At 41.8% G+C, this 25,253-nt stretch overlaps 2 protein-coding genes across 28 annotated transcripts in view; one reads left to right on the top strand and one right to left on the bottom strand.

Annotated features, from left to right (window-relative positions):
• Positions 1-7,414, bottom strand: part of HYCC2 (hyccin PI4KA lipid kinase complex subunit 2) — an 86,127-nt gene extending 78,713 nt beyond the window's left edge. For 4 of the 25 annotated variants that reach the window (XM_070070402.1, XM_070070405.1, XM_017343023.3 and 1 more), the window contains exons 1-2: positions 6,899-7,054; positions 6,002-6,038 (exon numbers count right to left, since the gene is read on the bottom strand). The gene's annotated coding sequence lies outside the window, so the exon portion shown is untranslated. Of the gene's footprint in view, positions 1-985; positions 1,066-6,001; positions 6,039-6,898 lie in introns of all 25 variants that reach the window. The other 21 variants (XM_070070407.1, XM_008258951.4, XM_070070399.1 and 18 more) reach the window with 13 other exon arrangements.
• NDUFB3 (NADH:ubiquinone oxidoreductase subunit B3) lies at positions 7,368-20,419 on the top strand. 3 transcript variants are annotated; one of them, XM_051848303.2, is made up of 5 exons: positions 7,368-7,505; positions 8,158-8,248; positions 13,474-13,627; positions 15,725-15,883; positions 20,244-20,419. In XM_051848303.2, the coding sequence occupies exons 3-4, from the start codon at positions 13,476-13,478 to the stop codon at positions 15,879-15,881; spliced, it is 309 nt and encodes a 102-aa protein (XP_051704263.1). In that variant the 5' UTR covers positions 7,368-7,505; positions 8,158-8,248; positions 13,474-13,475; the 3' UTR covers positions 15,882-15,883; positions 20,244-20,419. The 3 variants fall into 3 exon arrangements, with proteins under 3 accessions (XP_051704263.1, XP_008257175.1, XP_002712535.1); XM_008258953.4 differs by lacking the exon at positions 20,244-20,419 and having other exon boundaries at positions 15,725-16,012; XM_002712489.5 differs by lacking the exons at positions 8,158-8,248; positions 20,244-20,419 and having other exon boundaries at positions 15,725-16,012.
• Positions 20,420-25,253: the final 4,834 nt, after the last annotated feature.

The raw sequence follows: 25,253 nt of genomic DNA, 5'->3' as shown, positions 1-25,253 counted from the left end.
AGCTCTCTGCTATGGCCCGGGAGTGCAGTGGAGGATGGCCCAAGTCCTTGGGCCCTGCACCCGCATGGGAGACCAGGAGAAGTACCTGGCTCCTGGCTTCGGATCAGCGCGATGCGCCGGCCGCGGCAGCCATTGGAGGGTGAACCAACGGTAAAAGGAAGACCTTTCTGTCTCTCACTGTCCACTCTGCCTGTCAAAAAAAAAAAAAAAAGTTAACTTTATAGAAGTCAAGTGTGATTACCAGAGAATGGAAAGGGTGAGGCTAGAAGAGTGATGAAGAGAAGATGGTTAATAGGTACAGTAGTGCAGTTGGACACATGGAATAACATTCAGTAAACTATAATACAGTAAGATAATTATGGTCGATAATAAACTGTACATATTCTTTCAAAAGAAGTATCAAAGAAAATTTTGTATATTCCCAACATAAAGAAATGATAAATGTCTGAGGTGTTGCATATGCTGATTAACCTGAACTATTTATTACACATTGAATAAATGTACTTTAAAAAAACAACACTGTATCCCATAAATATGTACAATTATGTATCAATTAAAAATAAAATAAATGAATTGGCATAACTGGTGGTTTATGTTTTAGAATTAAGCTATATTAGAAATCTTACAAGTATATAAAAGTATATATATGAACTGCAGAAAGAACTAAGTACAAAAGAAAAATGATCCTATGACATGTACTCTAACACTGTTTTACTGAAAAGCAAAGGACTAAAGCCTAAAAGATTATAATAATCTCAGCAGACAACACTAAATAGGTCTAACAATGTTGGTCAACTAACTAAAGCAGATGGTTGCTCAAGTGGTTTGGTCACCGCCACCCATGTGAAGACCTAGATTAAGTTCCCAGTTTCAGCCCAGCCCAGCCCAGCCCTGGATGTTGCAGACATTTGAGGAGTGAACCACTGGTTAGGAGATCTGTCTGCCTCTCTGCCTTTCAAATAAATAAAATGAACAAATCACTCACCTATTATAGTATCCCGTTCTAGTTTTTGATTCATTTATTATAGTATTATTACGGTCATGCTGACTCCAATGCTTCCTTCACTATAATTAAAAATATATTAAGATGTATGAAAGTACAACGGGGAACCACTAAAGGCTTTTGTGTAAAATAATACATGACAGGAGGGGCCGGCGCTGTGGCACAGTGGGTTAATCCTCCATCTGCGGCACCAGCATCCCATATGGCGCTGGTTCTAGGCTGCTCCTCTTCCAGTCCAGCTCTCTGCTATGGCCTTGGAGAGCAGTACAAGATGACTCAAGTCCTTGGGCCCCTGCACCCACATGGAGACAAGGAAGAAGCTCCTGGCTTCAGATCGGTGCAGCTCTGGCTGTTGCAGCCATTTGGGGAGTGAACCAACGGAAGGAAGACCTTTCTCTCTCTCTCTCACTGTCTGTAATTCTACCTCTCAAAATAAATAAAATCTTTTTTTTTTTTTTTGACAGGCAGAGTTAGACAGTGAGAGAGAGAGACAGAGAGAAAGGTCTTCCTTTTTCCATTGGTTCACCCCCCAAGTGGCCGCTATGGCCAGAGTGCTATGCTGATCCGAAGCCAGGAGCCAGGTGCTTCCTCCTGGTCTCCCATGCGGGTGCAGGGCCCAGGGACCTGGGCCACAGCAGAGAGCTGGACTGGAAGAGGAGTAACTAGACAGAATCCGGCGCCCCAACCTGGACTAGAACCCGGTGTGCTGGCGCCACAAGGCGAAGGATTAGCCTAGTGAGCCGTGGTGCCGGCCTAGAAATAAAATGATCCTAGCAAGAGGCCTACTAAGTGATTAAAAACTTGAACTATTATTGCTGCTGCTACTACCACTACTACTCACGGCTAACACTCATGTTTTATCATGTGCCAAGAACTGAAATGAGAATTTTCTGTGTATCTGTTGATTTAATCCTCATAACAAGCATTTTAAGAACTGTTAAACTTGAAACAATTATAAACTTTTTTTTTGTTTTAATTAGGCAGAGTTAGACAGTGAGAGAGAGAGAGACAGAAAAGTCTTCCTTCCGTTGGTTCACCCCCCAAATGGCCACTATGGCCGGTGCTTCATTAGGGTCTCCCACATGGGTGGTGGGATCCAACTACTTGGGCCATCCTCCACTGCTTCCCCAGGTGCATTAGCAGGGAGCTGGATTGGAGGTGGAGCAGCCAGGACTCAAACCAGTGCTCATACCAGATGCTGTCACCACAGGTGGTGACTTAACCCGCTGTGCCACAGCACTAGCCCCCTGGATTCACTTCACTTTTTTCACTTTTTTTTTTTTTTTTTTTTTAAGATTTATTTATTTATTTATTTGAAAGGAAGAGTTACAGAGAGGCAGATACAGAGAGAGAGAGAAAGTCTTCCATCCACTGGTTCACTCCCAAGATGGCCGCAATGGCCAGAGCTGCGCCAATCCGAAGCCAAGAGCCAAGAGCTTCTTCTGGGTCTCCCATGTGGGTGCAGGGGCAAGGATCTGGGCCATTTTCTACTGCTTTCCCAGGCCATAGCAGAGAACTGGATTGGAAGTTGGAGCAGCTGGGACTCGAACCAGTGCTCATAAGGGATGTCGGCACTGCAGGCAGTGGCTTTACCTGCTAAGGAACAGCACCAGCCCCCTGGATTAACTTTTACACATATTCTATTTGAGAGACCAACAGATCATTTTCATTAAGCAGGCAATTCAATTTGTAGAATAGGAATTAAAGACCAAGAGAAAGCTCTGGATTAGAGATACAGATTTTAGAATCATCAGATTTAGATGCTAACTGAATAGACAGGGTCACAATGTGATAAAGTATAAAATCAGGGACCTGACAACAGAACCCTGAACATCAGAAGCATTTAAGTCTGAAATATTCCAAGTTCATATCAATGTCATATTTTAGAAGAATTTTGTGTTTTCTATTTGAGACTTCCAATTAGCTTATAAAGTAGGATGGTCAGTAGTATACTCTTACATCTCCATTCCCTTTCTCATTAAAATGATTACTTTCATTTTTAAAGTATTCTTTTAAAAGGATGCACATTGATTTAAAAGCCTTGATTAAGAAAAATATGCAAAAAGACTAAGTTCCACTCTCTGCTCAATATCCAACCCCCATCACCCATTTTGAAAAAAAAAAAAAAAATAGGGGGGAAAAGAGTTTAAGGAGGTTAATTGACAAATCTAAGTAGCTAACATTAGTCTACATTAATTAAGACTCAAGCACTGCGGCCAGCACTGTGGCACAGCAGGTTGGGCTGCTGTCTGCAGTGGCATCCCAAGTGGCTGCTCCACTTCAGCCCAGCTCCTTGCTAATATGCCTGGGAAAGCAGTGGAAGACTGCCCATGTCCTTGGGACCCTAACCCTCTGTGGGAGACCTGGATAAGGCTCCAGGTTCCTGGCTTCAGCCTGGCCCAGCCCATTACAACCATCTGGGGAGTAAACCAGCAGATGGAAGATCTCTATCTCTGTCTCTCTCTCTAATTCTGAACTTTAAATAAAATAAATAAATCTTAAAAAAATTTTGGATGTACATTTTTTGAAGTTTAGCATGTTAACTACTTAGTAACCCATGGTTTGCCATTCAATAAGTTACCACTTACCATGCTTTATGACATATTTTTGGGAGCTATATTTCAAATCTAGAAAGTACTACAATTCTATAAATAATCAAAAGTCACATTTCTCAATATATTATACACCTATTTTTACTCTTTCCCCCAAATTAAAGCCTTATCATTTAATTTGTCTCATACTTCATTCCATGGCAGCCAAACACCCAAACAAAAAAAAATCTAGAATTCATAAAAATGAACCATGCATTTCTAAACTGAACCTACATCAAGGCCAGCACATTCACAATTCCATTTTACCATACGATATTGAATGAATGTTCACACAAAGATTAGTGTATATATTCGTTATATCATGGCATTATTGAAAAAAGACCTTTAATCACCAAAGCTTATTATTTTCTAATTTTAGTTTAATTTTAAAACTAGACAGCTCTCAGAGACATTGAGAACAAGATATGAATAAATACCTGTACAAATTAATTAACACCATCTGAATCATGAAAGAAATTAGCTTGATTTGTGGAAAGCAGCTAGGAGTCAAATAAAACCTAATTCAATAAAATCTAATTTAAACCAAAATATTCAGCACTATTTTTTTTTTAATTTCTGGCAATTTCAGTGCCTGGCTAGAAATGTTATCCTAAGACATTAAATGGTGAAAATTTATTGAGCTATAAAATATTGGTAGATTTGGCAGCTCTTTGTCTCAAGCTAAAACTACTGCTACTGGTTCATACCACAAGTGCCAAATTCTTGAATTAGATCAATGATTCTAAAGTGTAAGCCAGCAGTGAGCCAAATCATCAAGGGAATTATTTTTTCCAAAATATATCTCCTCTCTTTATATTCCCTTCATCACTAAGATTGTGAAGGGAAATAGAGATGATGTAAGATATGCCTGTGTCTTTAAAAAAAAAAAAACCACTCAGATTATTTTGAGATATCCATCTCCAACTTCAGGGAAAATTCTTGAATTAGGTCCAACCACCCTTTTAACATTGTAGCATAAGGAACAGAGCTACAAAATGGCAAGAGTTCAGCAAAAGGTGCAAGTAAGAAGCTATACACACAGCAGGTATAAGGCACTTTTAGAGTTTTTGGTGCCAGCTCCCACCAGAATCTACTTCATTATAGACTATGACAAATGTTCGGTTCATCATCCTAAGAAAAGCACATAGTGTACTAGTCAGATAACTATGTAAAAAGAAACAATTCTGGACATCAAAAAAGCTAAAAAGCTACAGAGCTAAACACAAAAATTCCTCTGTTCTGACATTAAAAGAATAACAAAGAACTATTCTGTGAAGCTGATAAACTGTTTTGAGATTTCTGCCAATATTTTATTATTTTAGCTTTTCATTACATAGCGTTAGTTTTTCTATGATACAGCACAGTCAAGTTGACAATCTGAATCATTCTAGAATTTAATAAGATGTCAAAGCTGTGTATTAAAAACCACCACTTAATACAGATATTGAATTATCATGCTGTATCATATAAATATGTACAATTAAAACTGTTTTAAAAATCAAACTCAAATCCACATACATGTCAACATAGCTTAAAGGTTAGATTAAAAAAAATTTTAATGATACACTTTAGAGCAAATATTGTTTCAAAATGAATTTCTATGAAGATTAGAAGTCATCCAATTACTATTAAATGCTGATTGGACTAGAATTTCTTAAACTACTTGGTAATTTCCTGCTTCAATCTTTTCGCTAATGTTCAAGTTATTAGAGTCTACGATGACACCTACTGGCCATTGAAAACCAGCCATTAGTTCTCTAAGACATCTCGAGTAAGTTGATTACGTAATAAGAATGAACAAATGAAGAAACTCTCACATACAGAGCACCCTAAATAAAGATTTATTTACAGATACTCAAAACACTACAGAACTGCCAAAAGATGTCATTATTTTTATAAAACAATAAAAGATAAAGAATGAAACAGCAACTATAAATTAAAATTTATACCTAAAGCATATATATTTTACAACTCTGAAAATTTCAGAATAAACTCTTTCCCAAATGGTATTCTGAGGAGGAAAAATGACATTTTGATTTAGGTTCATGTACACTAATATAAATTGGCTTTAATAAAAAAAATCCCATTATGAGAAAGTTTTTCTGATGTGCAGTGCTGAAATAAGCTCAGGAAAATGATAAACTTGCTAATACTACATCAGTTCTTATCTCCTAAGCTAGGCAACATTTCAAACGGCTTACATTTTGTCAATTTACAATGCTTCTGTTAAAACTGCTTTTCCCTGAGCTATAAAAAAAATCAAGTCTTTATGCAGTTTGTCCTTCCACAACACATACTGAATGTTAATTCTTATTTTAAACCCACATTTCAGGTGCTAATAACGAACAATAAAACATCTTAGCAACAAGCTAATTTACAGCTAATTATGTCTGTAAACACATTTTACCTCAGTCCAAGAGGCTCAGGGAGTATACTTTTAAAACCTAAGAAATAGATAATTTACAATTAGCTTCTCAAGACCTACAAAGGAAACCACTTAAAAATTGATATCCACTCCCTCCCCAATTCAGACCACCACCTTATTTTCATAGTCGCTAACATCCAGGAGAAAAAAAAAAAATCGACCAACTTGTACTTTCCTGCGACTACCAATTTTTGAGGCCACTCATTTTCCTGAAGATTGACAACCCCCCACCAAAAAAAAAAAAAAAAAGACAAATGGATCTGCTATCAGCCTTGACTCCTGAAACAAAGTCGTTAACTACAAAATATGAAGCTGGCAGCATTCATTTCAACCCAAACCCATATTTGGGATAAGCTGCTCGTGACTACTCTCTCCTTCACGCTACCAGCCCTCGCCCACAGAGCCCGTCAGGGTAGGAAGCACTCAAGCCAACGAAACAAGTGTCCTGCCACATCAATAGGTCGCAAGACCTCCTCTTCCAGGAGGGACAGCCTAGTTGTGTGGGTAAATATCAGCCCAGGATTACATAATACACAGCTACCCAGTCTCCAGTATCTATCTGACCACCAGAAAATATCTTTCTCCTCCGCTTCCCCTCCCCACCACAGGGAAATGGCCCCAACAGGCAAGCCCTAGGATTTCTCTCAGGTGTCTGCAATGTCGTGTCCTTTTCTCGCCTGGGGCTTCGTGCAAGGAATTCCTTCGGCCCTCGCTACCCCGTCTTGCCCCTGCCTCTACCCTTTCTTGCTCTCTTTCTCTGCCAGCGCCACCGCGGCCCCGCACGCCTAAGGCAGGCCCTGCTGCTGCCCCGCGGAGCCCACCTTTAACCCGCCTCAGCAGCCGCCTTCTGCTCCTCACGACCCTCCCGAGCTGCTCTACCTGGTTTACAGGAGGCTCCGGGGCCGCCAAGACTCCGGCTACCGCCTTCCCAAACCACCCTCGTCAGCTCCCGGCTAGGGTCTCCGCCGCAAGAGAAAAAAAAAATCCTGTTCATCGAGACTTTGCGTCCCCCAAAGACAGCACCGCCGCCTACCTGTCACCCCGCTGTCTCCGGCTTTCTACCGCCACCGCCTCCCGCAGCAGCCAGCCAACTGCAGCGCAACAACCTGCCCTCTCATTGGGTGAGTCCACGCTCCCAACAACAGCCTCTCTCATTGGCTGCACCAAGTCCGCGGCCCTACCCCTCTGTGCAGTGTCTAAGGGTTCCGGTCTCCGAGCACTGAAAACATCTCCTCCTCCCACCTTTCTCTCCTCAACTGTGTCTCCTACCTAATTCAGCCTGAGGATGCACCCGTGTGGGGAAAACTACAGACTCCCAGCCTCTTTCATGTTATCTCCCCCGGCCCAGGAATCTGAGACCAAGTACCGGAACGTTAACTGGCTCCTCCGCTTTCCGGCCGTAAAAGACTCGCGGTGACAACTTCCGCTTCCGGTTGGCTCTGGCTGGAGTGTTGAGGAGTGTCCTGAGAGGTCAGATTGCTGTCAGGTAAATTAGGGAGTTGGTGGGAGACTTCTTGACTAGAAATAAGAGGGTGACTCTGTTCTGGGGCGGGCAGAAAGGGCGAGACTAAATGGAGAGGGTGCCTAGCGGGGACAGCTCAAGAGGGAAGGAGATCGAAGAACTAGCAGGGGAGAGCTATGAAGTCCTAATTTAGAGCTGGGTTAGTGAGGGGTGGTTGGAGAAGCGCGCAATGAGAATTACTGGAGTTAAGTTTGTCTCTGCTGCACGCAACATCCCTGCCCCCACCCCCACCCCGTGTTTGTTTGTTTTGGTTACTTTTGGATCCAGTACGGCAGAAGAACAGGCCCTACCCCGAAAATATGTAAAATAGTAATAGTGGTAAAACCTGCATCACAAGCTTGTATAGTTTTCAGCAGTATTCTTCTGGTATAAATATGGTACAATGAAAAAGCGGTGTACAAAATCCACCACGTTTAGAATTCAAACTTCTGAAGTTGCATATACGTAAGAGCAGAGACTGGGACACTGAAAGCGGTAGCGATTGATTTCTTTTCATATTGTAGTATTCTCATTTTTTTTTTTTTAATGAGTGGAAGTTGCATTACGTATTGGAAAGTCTTTGGTGAACGGTGAAATCGCATGAAGTGGAGTATCATTGTCCTCTTAATCTTCTTAGGGAAAGCAGGCCTGCAGTTTTCCAGTGCTAGAGCCGATCCCCTGAGTGGTGATTGGTCACCACTAAACTCAGAAGTTCATTTGAGACGTAGGTATGATGGCATGGTCTTTGTTGAACTAATTTTTTTTACTATTTTTATTTGAGTAGTTTTGAAAGCAAAATAATCATCAATTGTTGAGTCCTTGGCACAATATAAGTCACTTTTTAATTTTATTTTTTGTCAAGCATTCATAACATAAGGGTGTATAAAACATACCTACATTTTAAGGTAAACACCTTAAATACTCATAACCACACCTCAGGTTAAGAAATAAAGCATTTCTGGCCGGCGCCGCGGCTCACTAGGCTAATCCTCCGCCTTGCGGCGCCGGCACACCGGGTTCTAGTACCGGTGGGGGCACCGGATTCATCCCGGTTGCCCTTCTTCCAGTCCAGCTCTCTGCTGTGGCCCAGGAGGGCAGTGGAGGATGGCCCAAGTCCTTGGGCCCTGCACCCGCATGGGAGACCAGGAGGAGCACCTGGCTCCTGGCTTCGGATCAGCGCAATGCGCCGGTGGCGGCGGCCATTGGAGGGTGAACCAACGGCAAAAGGAAGACCTTTCTCTCTGTCTCTCTCTCTCACTGTCCACTCTGCCTGTCAAAAAAAAAATTTTTTTTTTAAAAAGAAAGCATTGCTTTCTCAACAGGGGTGATCACCCTTCAAGGGGGTGAGAATTGGTTGGGGAGGGGAATTGGTACAATGGCTTGTGTCACTGCAAAGGACCACATTACATAAGCAGATATATAGTATACCTATGATGGTAAAATTTCATTGGGGAAGGGTGTGATGGAACATGATTGGGAAAAATATCTAAAAGCCTCCTTAGAGGGACAGTAATTTTTTTTTAAAAGATTTATTCATTTTATTTGAAAGAGTTCGAAGAAGAGACAGAGAGACATAGATATTCCATCCCTTGACCTCAACAGCCAGGGCTGGGCCAAGCCGAAGCCAAGAGACAGGAGCTCTTTCCAGGTTCTCCTACATGAGTGCAGGGGCCTACGCACTTGAACCATCTTCCCCTGCTTTCCGAGGCACATTAGCAAAGAGCTGGATCAGAAGTGGAGCAGCGGGGACTCAGTTAACAACAGTGTCAGACCCAGAGGGACAGAAAAATTGGTTTTAAAATACTGCCTAAGAAGCTACCTGTATTGGCTTTTGTGATTCCATCTCCTTGTCCACTGAGAGGTAGCCATTATCCTGATTTGTGAGTCTATACTTATTTAAGTTTCCATTTATGTTGCATCCCATAAAGAATGACTTGTTAGGCTTTTTCCAATATGCTATATAAATAGAGTCAAAATGCATGTGTCTTCTCTCGGACTCACCCCTTGCTCATTGTTTTGAGATTCATTAGATGTAGGTTAACTTGTCAGAATTAATATGTTTTTTTCCTTATCTTGGAACTATTTAATAAAATGAACATTTGTCTTCTACAATGCAGTAGAAGAAGTGTTGCCTTATTATTGAATGCAGATATAATTGTAATTATTTGGTTGGCTTTATTTCAGAAGAGCAGTGATTATAGAATTAGAACTGCTAACCTTATATAGAGTATGATATAGCTTTATTAATTCATACCCCTTAATTTGAAATTTGTCACAATGTAAATAGGGACTGAGATGTTTATTTTTATATTTTCTATAAAAATAACACTAGTAAAACTGAAGTCTCCCCTTTGGGGACATACTTTATTTAAGGAACCAAGCTTATTAACTAAAATGGGAGCCTAAGATCTCTGTTGTTCTAATTCAGGAAAAATAAACTGCAGCCTATGAACCAAATCTTGCCTGCTGTCTATATTTGTAGGTCCATGAGCCAAGAATGTGTTTTTTAAAAATATATTTTTTAAAGGTTTTATTTATTTATTTGAGAGGTAGAGTTACAGACGGTGAGAGGGAAAGACAGAAATGTCTTCCGTACGCTGGTTCACTCCCCAAATGGCTGCAAAGGCTGGAGCTGCACCAGGAGCTTCTTCCAGGTCTCCCATGCAGGTGCAGGGGCCCAAGGACTTGGGCCATCTTCCACTGCTTTCCCAGGCCGTAGCAGAGAGCTGGATTGGAAGAGGAGCAGCCGGGACTAGAACTGGTGCCCATATGAGATGCTGGCGCCATAGGCGGAGGATTAACCTACTGCATCACAGTGCCAGGCCCGTAAATATTTTTATTATTTATTTATTTGAACAGCAATATTACAGAGAGAGAGGGAGAGACAGAGAGAAGAATCTTCCATCCACAGGTTAGTTCCTCAGGTGGTTGCAGTGGCTGGATCTGGGCCAGGCCAAACCCAGCAACCTATGTGGTTGGTCTCCTGTGTGGGTGGCAGGGGCCCAAGCACTTAGGCCATCTTTATCTTTTTTTTTTTTTTTTTTAAGGTTTATTTATTTATTTGAAAGGCAGAGTTACAGAGAGAGAGGTCTTCCATCTGCCAGTTCACTCCTTAAATGGCCACAATGGCTAGAGCTGAGCTGATCCGGAGCCAGAAGCTTCTTCCAGATTTCCCATGCCGGGTACAGAGGCCCAAGGACTTGGGCCATCTCTTACTGCTTTCCCAGGCCAAGGCAGAGAGCTGGATCAGGAACGGAGCAGGCAGGACTCAAACCAGCTTTGGGCATCTTCTGCTGCTTTCCCAGGTGCGTTAACAGGGAGCTAGATGGGAAGTGGAGCAGCTGAAACTCAAACCAGCACTCTTGTGGGAATGCATGTATCACAGGCCATGGGTTAACCTGCTGTGCCACAACGATGACCTGCTCTAAGAAATTTTTTTAAGATTTGTTTTATTTATTTGAAAGGCAGAGAAATATCTTCCATCGGCTGATTCACTCCCCAAATGGCTGCAACAGCCAGAGCTGGGCCAGGTTGAAGTCAGGAGCCTGGAATTCCATTCAGGTCTCCCACATGGGCACAGGGACTCAAGTACTTGGTACATCTTCTGCTACTTTCCCAGGCACATTAGCAGGGAGCTGAAGCAGCTGGGACTTTCATAGGAAGCACAAGTAACAGGTAGCAGCTTAACCTCCTGTGCCACAACACTGGACCCCTGAGAACATTTTTTTAAGATTTTTTTAAAAAGATTCATTTATTTATTTGAAAGGCAGAGTTACAAAGATAGAGAGACAGAGATCTTCTATAAACTGGTTTGCTCCCCAAATGGCTGCAATGGCTGGGGCTAGGGAAGGTCAAAGTCAGGAGGCAGAACTCCATCCAGGTCTCCCATGAAGGTGCAGCTTAACCCACTGCTTTCTGAGGCACATTAGCAGGGAACTGAATCAGAAGTGGAGCATCTAGGACTCGAACAGGTGCCCATATGGAAGGCCACCAGCAGTTTAACCCACTGTACCAGAATGCTGGCCCCCTAGAATGTTTTTTTCAGATGAACATTGCAGTCACTTTAATGTTAAGGAACACCAACCTTAAGCCCTAGTTGAGCAAAAGGTTATCCCAAAAGAAGGGAATTCTATGTTTCTCATCTGTAGGCCTGTGTTACAAAGAATTGTACTTAGTTATTATTTTATTTTGAGCTTTATCCATAAAATACGTGTGGAAATTTGTTTTTTTCTCTTTATATATGTATCTACACAATATCCTCAATTTTACCTCTCTTGCCACGAAGCCTAAGATATTTGACTACAGAAAAAGTTTATTTGGGGCCGGCACTGTGGTGCAGCAGGTTAAAGCCCTGGCCTAAAGTGCCGGCATCCCATATGGTTCTAGTCCCAGCTGCTCCTCTTCCGATCCAGCTCTCTGCTATGGCCTGGGAGAGCAGCAGAAGATGGCCCAAGTCTTTGGGCCCCTGCACCCATGTGGGAGATCTGGAAGAAGCTCCTGGCTCCTGGCTTCGGATCAGCACAGCTGCTGCTATTACGGCCATCTGGGGAGTGAACCAGTAGATGGAAGACCTCGCTCTCTGTCTCACCCTCTGTCTGTAACTATCTTTCATATAAATAAAATAAATCTTTAAACAAAAAAAGTTTATTTAATCATGTTTTAAGAGTAATATTACTGCATTTTAAGAGAATCATCTAAACAAAGCAGATAATAAAACAATATGTACATTTTTGTTAATGCATAATTTTGCAGTAGGACTTAAAAAAGAAGACAACATTGCTTAGCATTTAGGAGCAAGGTTTCTGAAACTGAATTGCAAAATTCAAATTATAATTGTACCATTTACTATTTTTGTTACCTTCACAGAGTTACTTAATTTCTTGAATCTCCTGGTCTTCATCATAAATGGGGATGGTCTTAGTTTATGTTCCGAGTTATTTTAGAAGTAGTGGAGTTAAGGGGCAGCATTGTGGCGTGGCGGGTGAAGCTGTAATATGCAATGCTGGCTTCCCATATGGGCACCAGTGCATGTCTGGCTGCTCGACTTCTAATCCAGCTTCCTGCTAATGACCTGAGAAAAGCACCAGAGATGGCCCAAGTGTTTGGGCCCCTGCCTCCCATGTGGGAGACCCAGATGAAGCTCCTGGCTCCTGACTTTGAAGTGGCCCAGTCTCCCCAGCGGAGAGAAGATCTCTGTCTATTCCTGTCTCTTTTGCTCACTCTTTCAAATAAATCTTAAAAAAAAAGCCGGCGCTGCGGTTCACTAGGCTAATCCTCCGCCTTGCGGCGCCGGCACACCGGGTTCTAGTCCCGGTCAGGGCTCCGGATTCTGTCCCGGTTGCCCCTCTTCCAGGCCAGCTCTCTGCTGTGGCCAGGGAGTGCAGTGGAGGATGGCCCAAGTGCTTGGGCCCTGCACCCCATGGGAGACCAGGAGAAGTAGCTGTCTCCTGCCATCGGATCAGTGCGGTGCGCCTGCCACAGCGCACCGGCCGCGGCAGCCATTGGAGGGTGAACCAACGGCAAAGGAAGACCTTTCTCTCTGTCTCTCTCTTTCTCACTGTCCACTCTGCCTGTCAAAAAATTTAAAAAAAAATTTAAAAAAAATAAAAAAAAAAAAGGCAATGGAGTTAATACATGTAGAGCATAGGGCACCTGGCACATAGGGCCCAATAAATATTTACCATTATTATTATAATGACAAAAGGAAAAAATAGGAAGTGGTTATTTCTGAGTAGTAGAATTACTGACTAGCTTTTTATTATTTTATATACGTGTATTTCCTGTGTACATATATTAGTTACGTAATATGAGTATTATAAAATCTTCAACACAGATTTTTCATGTTTATGTCTTTTTTAAAAGTATGAACTATTTCACTTGAAACATAAACAACAAATTTGGCTTTTTAATATCTGATCTGCTATTTCTCCCTTAATGTTGCTCTTTCCTTAAGGCATGGCCCCTGGACATGGGCACGGGCATGAACACGGTCATAGTCATGGAAAAATGGAACTTCCAGATTATAGACAATGGAAGATAGAAGGGACGCCATTAGAAATTGTCCAGGAGAAGCTGGCTGCACGGGGGCTGAGGGATCCATGGGGCCGGTAAGATGAATTAAGTAATTTAGATAGCATTTATCTTAGAGAATTAGTGTCTGTGTTCCTTTTCAACGTATTCTCTTTAAACAATCATGGGAAATGACTTTTAAATAAAGTTTTAAAAATTACCTTTATTGGAATATCATATATGGTAAAATTCACTCATTTTAAGTGTATAATTCCATTAGTTTTGACACATACACAATTATGTAACCCCACAGTCATGGTACGAAATACTTCCATTATCCCAAAAAGTCCTCTCATGGCCTTATGGCCCTTAGCAGTCAGTGTTCTTCGAGGCTCCTGGCAACCTTTGATCTACATTGTTGCTATAGTTTTGTCTTTTCTAAAATTTCATACAATTGGAATCATCCCTATATTGCTTTGTTGTCTTTTGTTCTGGCCTCTTTAACTTAACATAATGTTTTGACACTTAACATTTGTTGCAGCTATCCCTAATTCTTCCTTTTTAATGCTTTTTAATTTTAAATCCATTATATAGGTATACCTCATATTGTTTACCATTTACTAGTTTGTTTCTAGCTTTTGGCTATAATGAATAAAGCTGCTATAACCATTCAAGTACAAGTCTGTGTGAGCATATATTTTCATTTCTTTTGGGTAAATACCTAAGAATGGGATTTCTAGATCATATGATAAATGTATAGTTGATTATATAAAAGCTGTCAATCCAGGATAGGCATTTGGCCTAGTAATTAAGATGCTGGTTAAGATGCCCGTGTTCCAATCAGAGTACCTGGGTTCTGTATTGGCTGTAGCTCTGGCTCCTAATTCCAGCTTCCTACTAATGCAGACTTGGGAGGCAGTAGGTGATGGCTCAAGCAGAAAATCTAGCTTCTAAAATTCAGACTTCTGTGACAGGGAAAAGCTGTAAGCCTCTTGAATAGTAATAATAATGTCAAGTGTTACACCTTCCTCTGCCAAAATATCTCACACGTTAGCATGTTTAATAATAGCCCTGTAAGGCACAGAGTGATCGTCACTGAATAGAAGGAGTGAACCCTGACAGGTTAATTACTTGCCCACCCTGAAAGGTTACAATTCTAGGAAAAGCAGGAGAGCAAAGATTAATAGTCTTCTAACGTCATCTTTCCATGATGTAACGACCAGTATGGGCTGCGCCTAGGCAATCTGTGACAGAGGGGCTGGAGTGAATCTTGTATTTGACAATTCTGAAACATCCTGAGTAATAGCACTAGAAAATATGAAATCATCGAGGGTTTTTATTTTATACTTGAAACTTGAAAATATATTCTTTTTTTTTAAGATTTTATTTTTATTTGAGAGGTAGAGTTACAGACAGAGAAAGGGAGAGAAGGGTGTTCCATCTGCTGGTTCACTCCCCACATGGCCACAATGGCTGGGGCTGGGCAGATCCAAAGCCAGAAGCCAGGAGCTTCCTCGATGTCTCCCACATGAGTGCAGGTGCCCAAGCACTTGGACCATCCTCCACTGCTTTCCCAGGCTGCAAGCAGAGAGCTGGATCGGAAGAGGAGAGGCCAGGACACAAACCAAGCCCAAACAGGATACCAGGGCCACAAGCAGAGGCTCAACCTACTATGCCACAGCACCGACTCCAGGGAATATATTCTTTTTTTTTTTTTTTAAGATTTTATTTATTCATTTGAGATGTGGAGCTACAGACACAGAGAGGTCTTCCATCTGCTGGTTCACTCCCCAAATGGCAACAACTGCTGGAGCTGAGCTGATCCAGAGCCAGGAGCTTCTTCTGGGTCTCCCACATGGTTGCAGGGGCCCAAGCACCTGAGCCATCTTCCACTCCTTTCCCAGGCCAAAGGTAGAGAGCTAGATTTGGAAGAGGGGCAGCCAGGACACAAACCAGTGCCCTTAAGGGATGCCGGTGCCGCAGGCAGAGGCTTAGCCTACTATGCCACAGTGCTTGCCCCAGCAATATAGTCTTAATTAACCTTTGCCACAGTAAATCCTGTTGTGATCTATTTAGGTTATCTTCCTATAAGTTTGCATTTAAATGTGTTAGAAAGATGAAAAATTAGATTTATTTTACTCAGTGAATGTGCACAGCTTGTATGTAACTATAATTTTTCCTTTTTTCTCTTCTAGCAATGAAGCCTGGAGATACATGGGTGGCTTTGCACACAATGTTTCCTTTATTGGTGCATTACTGAAAGGATTCAAATGGGGATTTGCTGCATTTGTGGTAGCTGTGGGGGCTGAATATTACCTGGAGTCTCAGAATAAAGACAAGAAGCATCACTGAAGGTAGTGCCTGAAAGTCTCTTGGTGGCTTCCTAACTCGTATAAATATAAGATTCTTCACTGTAGCCTACTTGTATGTATGTTTATCCCCTAAAGAATACTGATAAGATTTAATAAAGTAAGAAGAACGTATGCTGGTCTGTTTTGTCATTCTTAAAAAAAAATTTGAAAAAAGTATCTCAAGCCATATCAAATTTTATTTGGAATACCTGGTGTGGGGTGGGTACTGTCAGCAGTGCATTCTGCAGACAGCTTGCACATATTTAACAAATGTATATGCTCTAACGTTCTTAAATGGGACTTGGCCTTGTTGTTTTTCCCACTCTCTAAAGGTGGTTTAGATGGACCTAGATTGTATTGTCAGATATTTGCTGCCTACTTCTCATTGACGTATTTGTAGGTCATTTTCATTTTTCTATGTGATGGTATATTTTAAGCTTGCTTTAATCCTCATTTTTCCCATATTGTGACAAGCTTGGTGTTTTTTTCCTTCTGTGTTTCTAATGATAAACTAGACAATATCTCCATATTGTTTATTTTTAAAGCTTTATTTATTTATTTGAAAGTCAGAGTTACACAGAGAGAGAAGGAGAGGCAGAGAGAGAGAGAGAGATCTTCCATCCACTGGTCCACTCCCCAATTGGCCGCAATGGCCGGAGCTGCGCCAATCTGAAACCAGGAGCCAGGAGCTTCTTCCGGGTCTCTCAGACAGGTGCAGGGGCCCAAGGACTTGGGCTATCTTCCAGTGCTTTTCCAGACCATAGCAGAGAGCTGGATCAGAAGTGGAGAAGCTGGGACTCAAACTGGCACCCAAATGGCATGCCGGCACTGCCAGCAGTGGCTTTACCTGCTACACCATAATGCAGGCCCCATCCATATCATTTTTAAATGGACTCATTTTCTTTCTTTCTTTTTTTGTTTTTATAAAGGTCTATTTATTTATTTGAGAAGCAGAGTTACAGACACAGAGAGGGCGAGGCATTCCTCAAATGGCCACCATTGCTGGTGCTTGGCCAATCAGAAGCTAGGAGCGAGGAGCTTCTTCCAGGTCTTCCACGTGGGTGTAGCACTTGGCCATCATCCACTGCTTTCCCAGACTATTAGAAGGAAGCTGGATCAGTAGTAGAGCAGCCAGGACTTGAACCGGCACCCATATGGGATGCTGGTGCCACAGGCCTTGGATTAGCCTACTATGCCACAGTGAACTCATTTTCTAACATGGCAGTCACCCAGATGGGAGGTACACATCTCAGTGGTGTACAAGTTCATCCATTATGATGAGAAGAGAAGCATTTAAACTCCTGTTTAATGAAAATTAAGTTTTTAAATGTTTTTAGATTTGCAGTGGAATTTTTCTCTCACATAATGGATACCAAGTAGTCATGTAGAATTTGGGCTAAGTAAGGTATCCTGAGGGGAAAGTGAGGGCTCTTGCCACCAGAAGAGAGAATAAAAGGACTTTCTATCAGATAGCTACTGGCATACTTCATATGTGCTCCGTTTGTGGAGTTTCTTATCTACACGTTTAAATTCATCTTCATGAAGTAGGAAAGTGGCTCAAAAAGATTTTTGCAAAGAAATTGCCAGCTGAAGCTAATACCAATAATGCAGGAACAAGCACACAAGAAGACAATGGCTGAGCTATAAACTCTTCACCAGTTATGTTGGTCTAATAATGGGAAAAAACAACAGTAAAAAAAAAAGTCAGAAATATGGACTTATACTCACTATTAACTAGTACAGTGAATCTTACCCATGATCTGCATATAGTCATGATTAGCAAGACATTTTAAAACATGTTTAATCTTAGTCTTGCCTTTGTTACCTTCTCTCTCTCTCTTTTTTTTTTTTTTTTAATTTTTTGCCAGGCAGAGATAGTGAGAGAGAGAGAGACAGAGAGTTATAGACCAACAGAGACAGACAGAAAGGTCTTCTTCTGTTGGTTCACTCCTCTAATGGCCTCTATGGCTGGCGCTGCGCCAATCCGATCCGAAGCCAGGAGCCAGGTACTTCCTCCGGTCTCATATGAGTGCAGGGACCCAAGCACTTGGGCCATCCTCCTCTACCCTCCCGAGCCACAGCAGAGAGCTGGACTGGAAGAGGAGCAACCGGGACTAGAACCTGGGGTGCTGGTGCTGCAAGCGGAGGATTAGCCAAGTGAGCCACTGCGCTGGCCTCTCTCTCTTTTTCTTTTTTTTTTTTTTTAAGATTTTATTTATTCATTTGACAGGTAGAGTTACAGACAATGAGAGGGTGAGACAGAGAGAAAGGTCTTCCTTCTGTTGGTTCACTCCCCAGATGGCCACAATGGCTGGAGCTGCGCCAATCTGAAGCCAGGAGCTTCTTCCAGGTCTCCCAGACGGGTGCAGGGGCCCAAGCACTTGGGCCATCCTCCATTGCTATCCCAGGCCATAGCAGAGAGCTGGATTGGAAGAGGAGCAGCCGGGACTAGAACTGGTGCCCATATGGGATGCCAGCGCCGCAGGCAGAGGATTAACCTACTGTGCCACAGCGCTGACCCCTCTCTTAGTACTTTAAGATTTACTTTTTAAATTTTATTTAAATTATACAAGTTTCATGTATTTCATATATACATATTTAGGAACATAGGATATTTATCACCCTGCCCTCCCTCCTGCCCACTCTGCAACCATTCTTTCTCCTCCCTCTACTATTCCCACTCTTAATTTTTATGAAGATCTACTTTCAGTTTACTTAATGATCGTAAAGTTAACCCTATACTAAGTAAAAAAGTTCAACAAATAGTATGAAGTGAAAAAAAAAAAACACTTTCTCATCAGAAGAGACAAGGGAATATTTATTTGAGAGGCAGAGTAACAGAAAGGTCTTCCATCTACTGGTTCACTCCCCAAATGGCCTCAACAGCTGGAGCTGGGCTGATCTAGAACCAGAAACCAGAAGTTCTTTGCATCTCCCACATGGGTGTAGGGGCCCAAAGCACTTGGGCCATCTTCCACTGCTTTCCCAGGCCATTAGCAGGGAGCTAGATCAGAAGTAGAGCTGCAGGGACTCGAACTGCAGGCCACGCAGAAGCTTAACCTACTATGCCACAGCACCAGCATGAACTCCTGGCTCTTGGTTTTGGATTGGCCCAGCTCTGGCCATTACAGCCATTTGGGAAGTGAACCAGAAGATGGAAGACTTTTCTGTGTCTCTCCCTCTCTCTGTAATTCCACCTCTCAAGTAAATAAATAAAATCTTTTTTAAAAATTTTATTTACAAGAGAGCACAACCACACCCATCCATTAATTTTTTTTCTCCAAATGCTGTAATCGCCAGGACTGGGCCCTATTGAAACTAGGAGCTAGGAACTCAATCCTGGTCTCCCTGGTGGGTAACAGAAGTCTAGTTGCTAAAGTCATCACCACTGCCTCCTGAGGTGTACGTTGGCAGAAGGCTAGAATGAGGAGGAGGAGCCAGGAACTAAATACAGGCACTCTGATACGGAATATGGATGTTTTAACCAGCATCTTAATTGCTATGCCAAACACCTGCCCCCCCAAATGGCTGCAATGGCTAGGGCCAGGCCACACTGAAACCAGGAGCCATGAGCTTCTCCCCAGTCTCCCACATAGGTGCAGGGGCCTAAGTACTTGGGCCACCTTTCACTGCTTTTCCTAGGCCATTAGCAGGAAGCTGGATCAGAAGTGGAAGACCCAGGACCTATATGGGATGCTGGTGCTACAGGTGGTGGCTTAGTCCACTATGCCATGTGCCACTCCCCCCGACCCCAAAGTCTTTTTTAAAGTATAATTTGTTATGTACAATCAGTTTAGTTTAACAGCAAAAATTGTTATTTCAAGATGGCCTCTAACTCATTTGACAGGTCACATTAGTTTCAAATATGATTTAATCCTCACTGGCTCTCAGATTCTCCAAATCTAAAAGCCATGCTGGGGCCAGCACTGTGGTGTAGTGGATAAAGCTGCCGCCTGCTGTGCCAGCGTCCCATATGGGTGCTGGGTCAAGTCCCAACTGCTCCACTTTCGATCCAGCTCTCTGCTATGGCCTGGGAAAGTAGTAGAAGATGGCCCAAGGGGGCCCCTGCATCCACGTGGGAGACCTGGAAGATGCTCCTGGCTCCTGGCTTTGGATTGGCACAGCTCAGGCCATTGTGGCCAACTGGGGAGTGAACCAGCGGATGGACGACCTTTCTCTCTCTCTCTCTCTGCCTCTGAACTTTCTGTGTAACTCTGACTTTCAAATAAATAAATAAATCTTTTTTTTTTTTTTTTTTTTACAAAAAAAGCCATGCTAATGAGAATGAGAGCTGGTTTACCTCAGTATCAGTTTAGGGGATAAAAAGGAATTTTCTTTACTTTTGTTTTTGCTTGTTTTGTAGTGGGCCAGAAAATCAGCTTCAGAAACAGACTAGAAGACCCCTATGGGAATCATACTCATATGTCTTTGATTCTACCAGAAAGAATCTACTGCAAGGAGGAACTTCAATATTGTATACTATGTTGTACACATAAATATGTTTTATTTGCACAAATACAATAAACTATCCAAAATGCAGTTTCGTTTAAATTTTCCAAAATTCAATTTCATTTAAATTATTAGGTCCAGCGCTGTGGCTCAGCAGGTTAACGCCCTGGCCTGAAGCGCCGGCATCCCATATGGGCTCCAGTTCTAGTCCCTAGTCCCGGATGCTCCTCTTCCAATCCAGCTCTCTGCTGTGGCCTGGGAAAGCAGTAGAAGATGGTCCAAGTATTGGGCCCCTGTACCCATGTGGGTGACCTGGAAAGAAGCTCCTGGCTCCTGGCTTAGGATCGGCGCAGCTCCGTTGCGGTCAATTGGTGAGTGAACCATCGGATGGAAGACCTCTCTCTCTCTCTCTCTCTCTCTCTCTCTCTCTCTGCCTCTCTTCTCTCTCTGTAACTCTGACTTTCAAATAAAATAAATAAATCTTTTAAAATGATTAAATTATCAGTACCATATATTAGAATGAATTACCTTTGATACATATAAACAGTCTAAAACATGGCTTTAGCAGTTGAAAAAAAGACAAAATACCCATGTTTCAAAATCTGTATTTTTTTATTTAATCTTAAATGCAGCATAATGTAAGGACACTTGAAATACAGCCATACATTTTAAAACTAATTGGAAAGAGTTTTTGGTTATTGCTAAAAACTTATGTTTCTGAAAATTTATTATAAAGTAAGAACCTTTTGTACCCTTAGGATATAACTCAGAAGATTTTGTGTCATTTGGGAATGTCACATATTTTCATTTTGTCTTCTAAAACTAAAAGGTTAGGGGCCAGTGTTGTGGCACAGTGGGTTAAGTTGCTGCCTGTAACATTGGCACCTGTATGAGTCTTGGCTGCTCCACTTCTGATCCAGCTCCCACTAACATTCCTGGGAAAGCAATGGAAGATGGCCCAAGTACTTGAGTTTTTGCTACCCATGTGGGAGAACCAATAGAGTTCCTGGCTCCTGGTTTCCACCTGGCCCATCCTAGGCTGTTACAGCCATTTAGAGAATAAACCTATGAATGGAAAATCTGTCTCTGTAACTCTGCCTTTCAATTAACACATCTTAAAAAAAAAAAAAAAAACGGAAAGGATAATTCTTAGTCAAAGCACATTATGGCTGCAAAGAAATGTTTTGCTTTTAGATTTTTACCGATTATAGTATTTATAAATTATTAATTAAATCTCTTTAAAGTACTCATGTGAATGTTAAATCTACTCTCATTTTAATTACCCAACTTCCCAAGCCAAATTTGGAAATAATAACAGCATTTAACACCTCTTTCTGCTGATTTGGTAATTAAGCAAAGCATCTGTCTAAATTTACTTTAATATTTTAAATACCTTGATCAGATATTTTACCTTATTATAGAATAAAAAACAGATTTTTTTAAAAAGATCTTTGCATTATACATTTAAATGAGTTGAACTTTTAAGTGAATGTTTTGTCATTACAGCTCTTATTGTGTCATATGCATGATAGATTTTATTTCATTTATTCTCTTGCTTCAAAATTTCCATGGGAAATCCTAACTGTTCAGGGACACAGTACTGATGGCCAACTCTGTGGTTCACGGTAACCATAGCAATAAATGTACTAAAAATAAAGAATGCCTTTTGGGCACAGATGGTATCATCTTACTCAGCAGGAATCAGGTTCACAGGCAGTGGTATCACCTGGACCTGGGAATCCTACGTGACAGTAACTTGATACAACATTAAGCATCTAATACAGATATAAAAACTTAACAATTTTATCTTATATTCAGATAAGACTTTCTAGTGAAACTAGAAACAAACTACATCTGTTGATGTTAAATAATTTCCAAGAAGGAAACATCAAGTTCCTATATTTAACCAATATGGGGATTTAACTCAAGATACTATTCTCTTTAATTCACGACCTATTAATGATATCACAGAAGGCCTGTGGTGATGGTGACTTGGCACAGGTTCTATAACTGGAAGGTACTTTCTCCATCCCATGGCAAGGATGTTAAATCTTAGCTCTGCCTAAGCATTCTGACAGCTGCTATTAACTTTCCCATTGATGTGTTGATGATAAAACACCATCAAAGGTCAAAAACAATTTATGCATAATGCAACCAGTTACCCCATGGCCTTTGCATGTAATAGATATTGTTCTTTTTTGTTGGTTTGGCTTCTTTTGTCAAAGTTACAAGAACAGAAGCCCTGCACATGCAAATAATAGAGCATGCTGACCCAACCTTCCTCCAATGTCAAGTCAAGGGTGCTCCATCCAAGTGTAACCAGAACAAAGGCAGAACTCTGCACCACTTTCTCTGAATTTTGCTCAGTTGCTTAACAAATATCTATTGAGCACCTCCTATGTACCGGTGATATCCATGGACTAAAGGTACATCAGAAACAAAACAAATTCTTCTCCTTGTGCTTACATTCCAGGGCAGGATTGTTATTTATTTTTCTTGAAGCTGACTGACAGTGGGGATTCTCACTACCTGGAAGGCACCAGAGACATATTACGAACCACACACTTTTTTTCCAGAAACATAAATCTGAAATCATAGTTTAAATTAGTAACATCTGTGTCTTGATAATTTTTTTCCCTCTATTAGTAAATTGCACAAGATATTTTACCCTCCTAATAAAACATATCTTGCCTTATTTTATAACTCAGAAACTGTTTTAGTTATTCTTCTCTATCAGATTATAAATCTTGAAAATCTTGTCTTATTTATCCTCTTATCTTTCACCAATGCCTTGCACATGGTAAATGTTCAACAGATGATTTACTGGGCTCAACTCCATTTTTTTTTAAAGATTTATTTTATTTATTTGAAAGAGTTACACAGAAAGATAAGGAGATACAGAGAGGTTCACTCCCCAACTGGCCGCAAAGGCCAAAGCAGCACCAATCCGAAGCCAGGAGCCAGGAGCTTCTTCTGGGTCTCCCACGCGGGTGCAGGGGCCCAAGGACTTGGGCCATCTTCCACTGCTTTCTGAGGCCATAGCAGAGAGCTGGATCGGAAGTGGAGCAGCCGGGACTCGAACCGGCATCCATATGGGATGCTGGCACTGCAGGCAGTGGCTGTACCTGCTACGCCACAGCGCCAGCCCCTCTACTCCATTTTTAAATGAAGACTTTATCATATCATAGTAAGTATAATAAGTATAAATTCCCACATAAAGTACTTATATACAGTTATACTATTTTTCTTTCACAGTGTTTTGTGGAAAGTAATTTTATTTACTTTTTATTTTTAAATTTGTGTTTATGGGGGCTGTTAACTCCTTTTTCCTTGACCATATAGAATCAACTCTTTAAAAGTAATGAGCCACTGAAGAACAACAGCAGATTTTGAAAGTTTCATAATGTGTCACTTCTCTATCCTATATAAATCATTCTTTTCTTTTTAAGTCAGAAGTCTCCATCTTAGGGCCAGTGTTGTGGTGGTTAAGCCACTGCTTCCGAAGCCAGCATCCCATATTGCAGCGCCAGTTCAAGTCCTGGCTGCTCCACCTCCAACCCAGCTCCCTGCTAATGTGCCTGTCTAACTCTATCTGTCAAATAAAATAAATAAATAAATAAATAATTTTTTTTGACAGGCAGAGTTAGAGAGAGACAGAGAGAAAGGTCTTCCTTCCATTGGTTCACCCCCCCAAATGGCCACTACGGCTGGCGTGCTGTGCCGATCCGAAGCCAGGAGCCAGGAGCTTCCTCCTGGTCTCTCATGCGGGTGCAGGGCTCAAGCACTTGGGCCATCCTCCACTGCCTTCCCGGGCCAAAGCAGAGAGCTAGACTGGAAGAGGAGCAACTGGGACAGAATCTGGCGCCCTGACTGGGACTAGAACCCGGGGTACCTGTGCCGCTAGGTGGAGGATTAGCCTAGAGAGCCACAGCGCCGGCCTTAAATAAATAAATCTTAAAAAAAAAAAAAAAAAAAAAAAAAAAAAAAACACATTGAAGCAAGCAGTTTGAAAAATTCAAAAATACATAATCTGTACCAATGCAAAATATACCCAAAAACACTTTTTTCAACCTTACTTTAAAAATGCCTGATGGGGCCAGCGCTGTGGCGTAGTGGACTAAGTCTCTGCCTATGGTGCTGGTATCCCATATGGGTGCCAGTTCATATCCCCACTGCTCTCCTGATCCAGCTCTCTGCTATGGCCTCGGAAAGCAGTGGAAGATGGCCCAAGTGCTTGGGCCCCTGCACCCACGTGGGAGACCCAGAAGAAGCTCTTGTCTCCTGGCTTCAGATCAACCTAGCTCCAGTCTTTGTGGCGATTTGGGGAGGGAACCAGCAGATGGAATACCTTTCTCTTTGTCTCTCCCTCTCTCTGTAATTCTACATCTCAAATAATAAAATAAATAAAAATTTTTAAAATGCCTAATCACAGAGTATTACTGTTAACAGTTCTGTTTATTAATGCTCAATTTTGATTGCGGCAATGAGGTTACAGGTCCTTCTCAGGAGTTTTATTTCTTGTGTGGGCACTAATTTAAATTCAAGCTCCAAATGTATATAACAAATACAATTGAAATTCTCAACCTTTAACTTGATCAAACTTTCATAGCACCCAGGTTGATTCCAGCATTATCTAGATTTCAGACACATGGTCAGAAAATTTAGGTTATTTCTGAAAATGTTTTGCAGAAAAAGTGGTGGTGGTGAGGCCAGCATTGTGGCACAATAGGTTAAGCCACTGCCTGTGATGCCAGCATCCAGTATGGACGCTGGTTTGTGTCCCAGTTGCTCTATTTGCATTACAACTCCCTGCTAATGCACCTGAGAAAGCAGCAGAGTATGGCCCAAGTTCTTGAGCACTTACATCATGTAAGAGACCCAGATGGAGTTACTGGCTCCTGACTTTGGCCTGTCCAGGCCCTGA

The sequence above is a fragment of the Oryctolagus cuniculus genome, chromosome 3 (genome assembly GCF_964237555.1).
Source record: "Oryctolagus cuniculus chromosome 3, mOryCun1.1, whole genome shotgun sequence".
NCBI lineage: Eukaryota > Metazoa > Chordata > Mammalia > Lagomorpha > Leporidae > Oryctolagus > Oryctolagus cuniculus.
The sequence above is the reverse complement of the archived record's forward strand: the minus strand, read 5'-3'. Positions and strand labels throughout refer to the sequence as shown.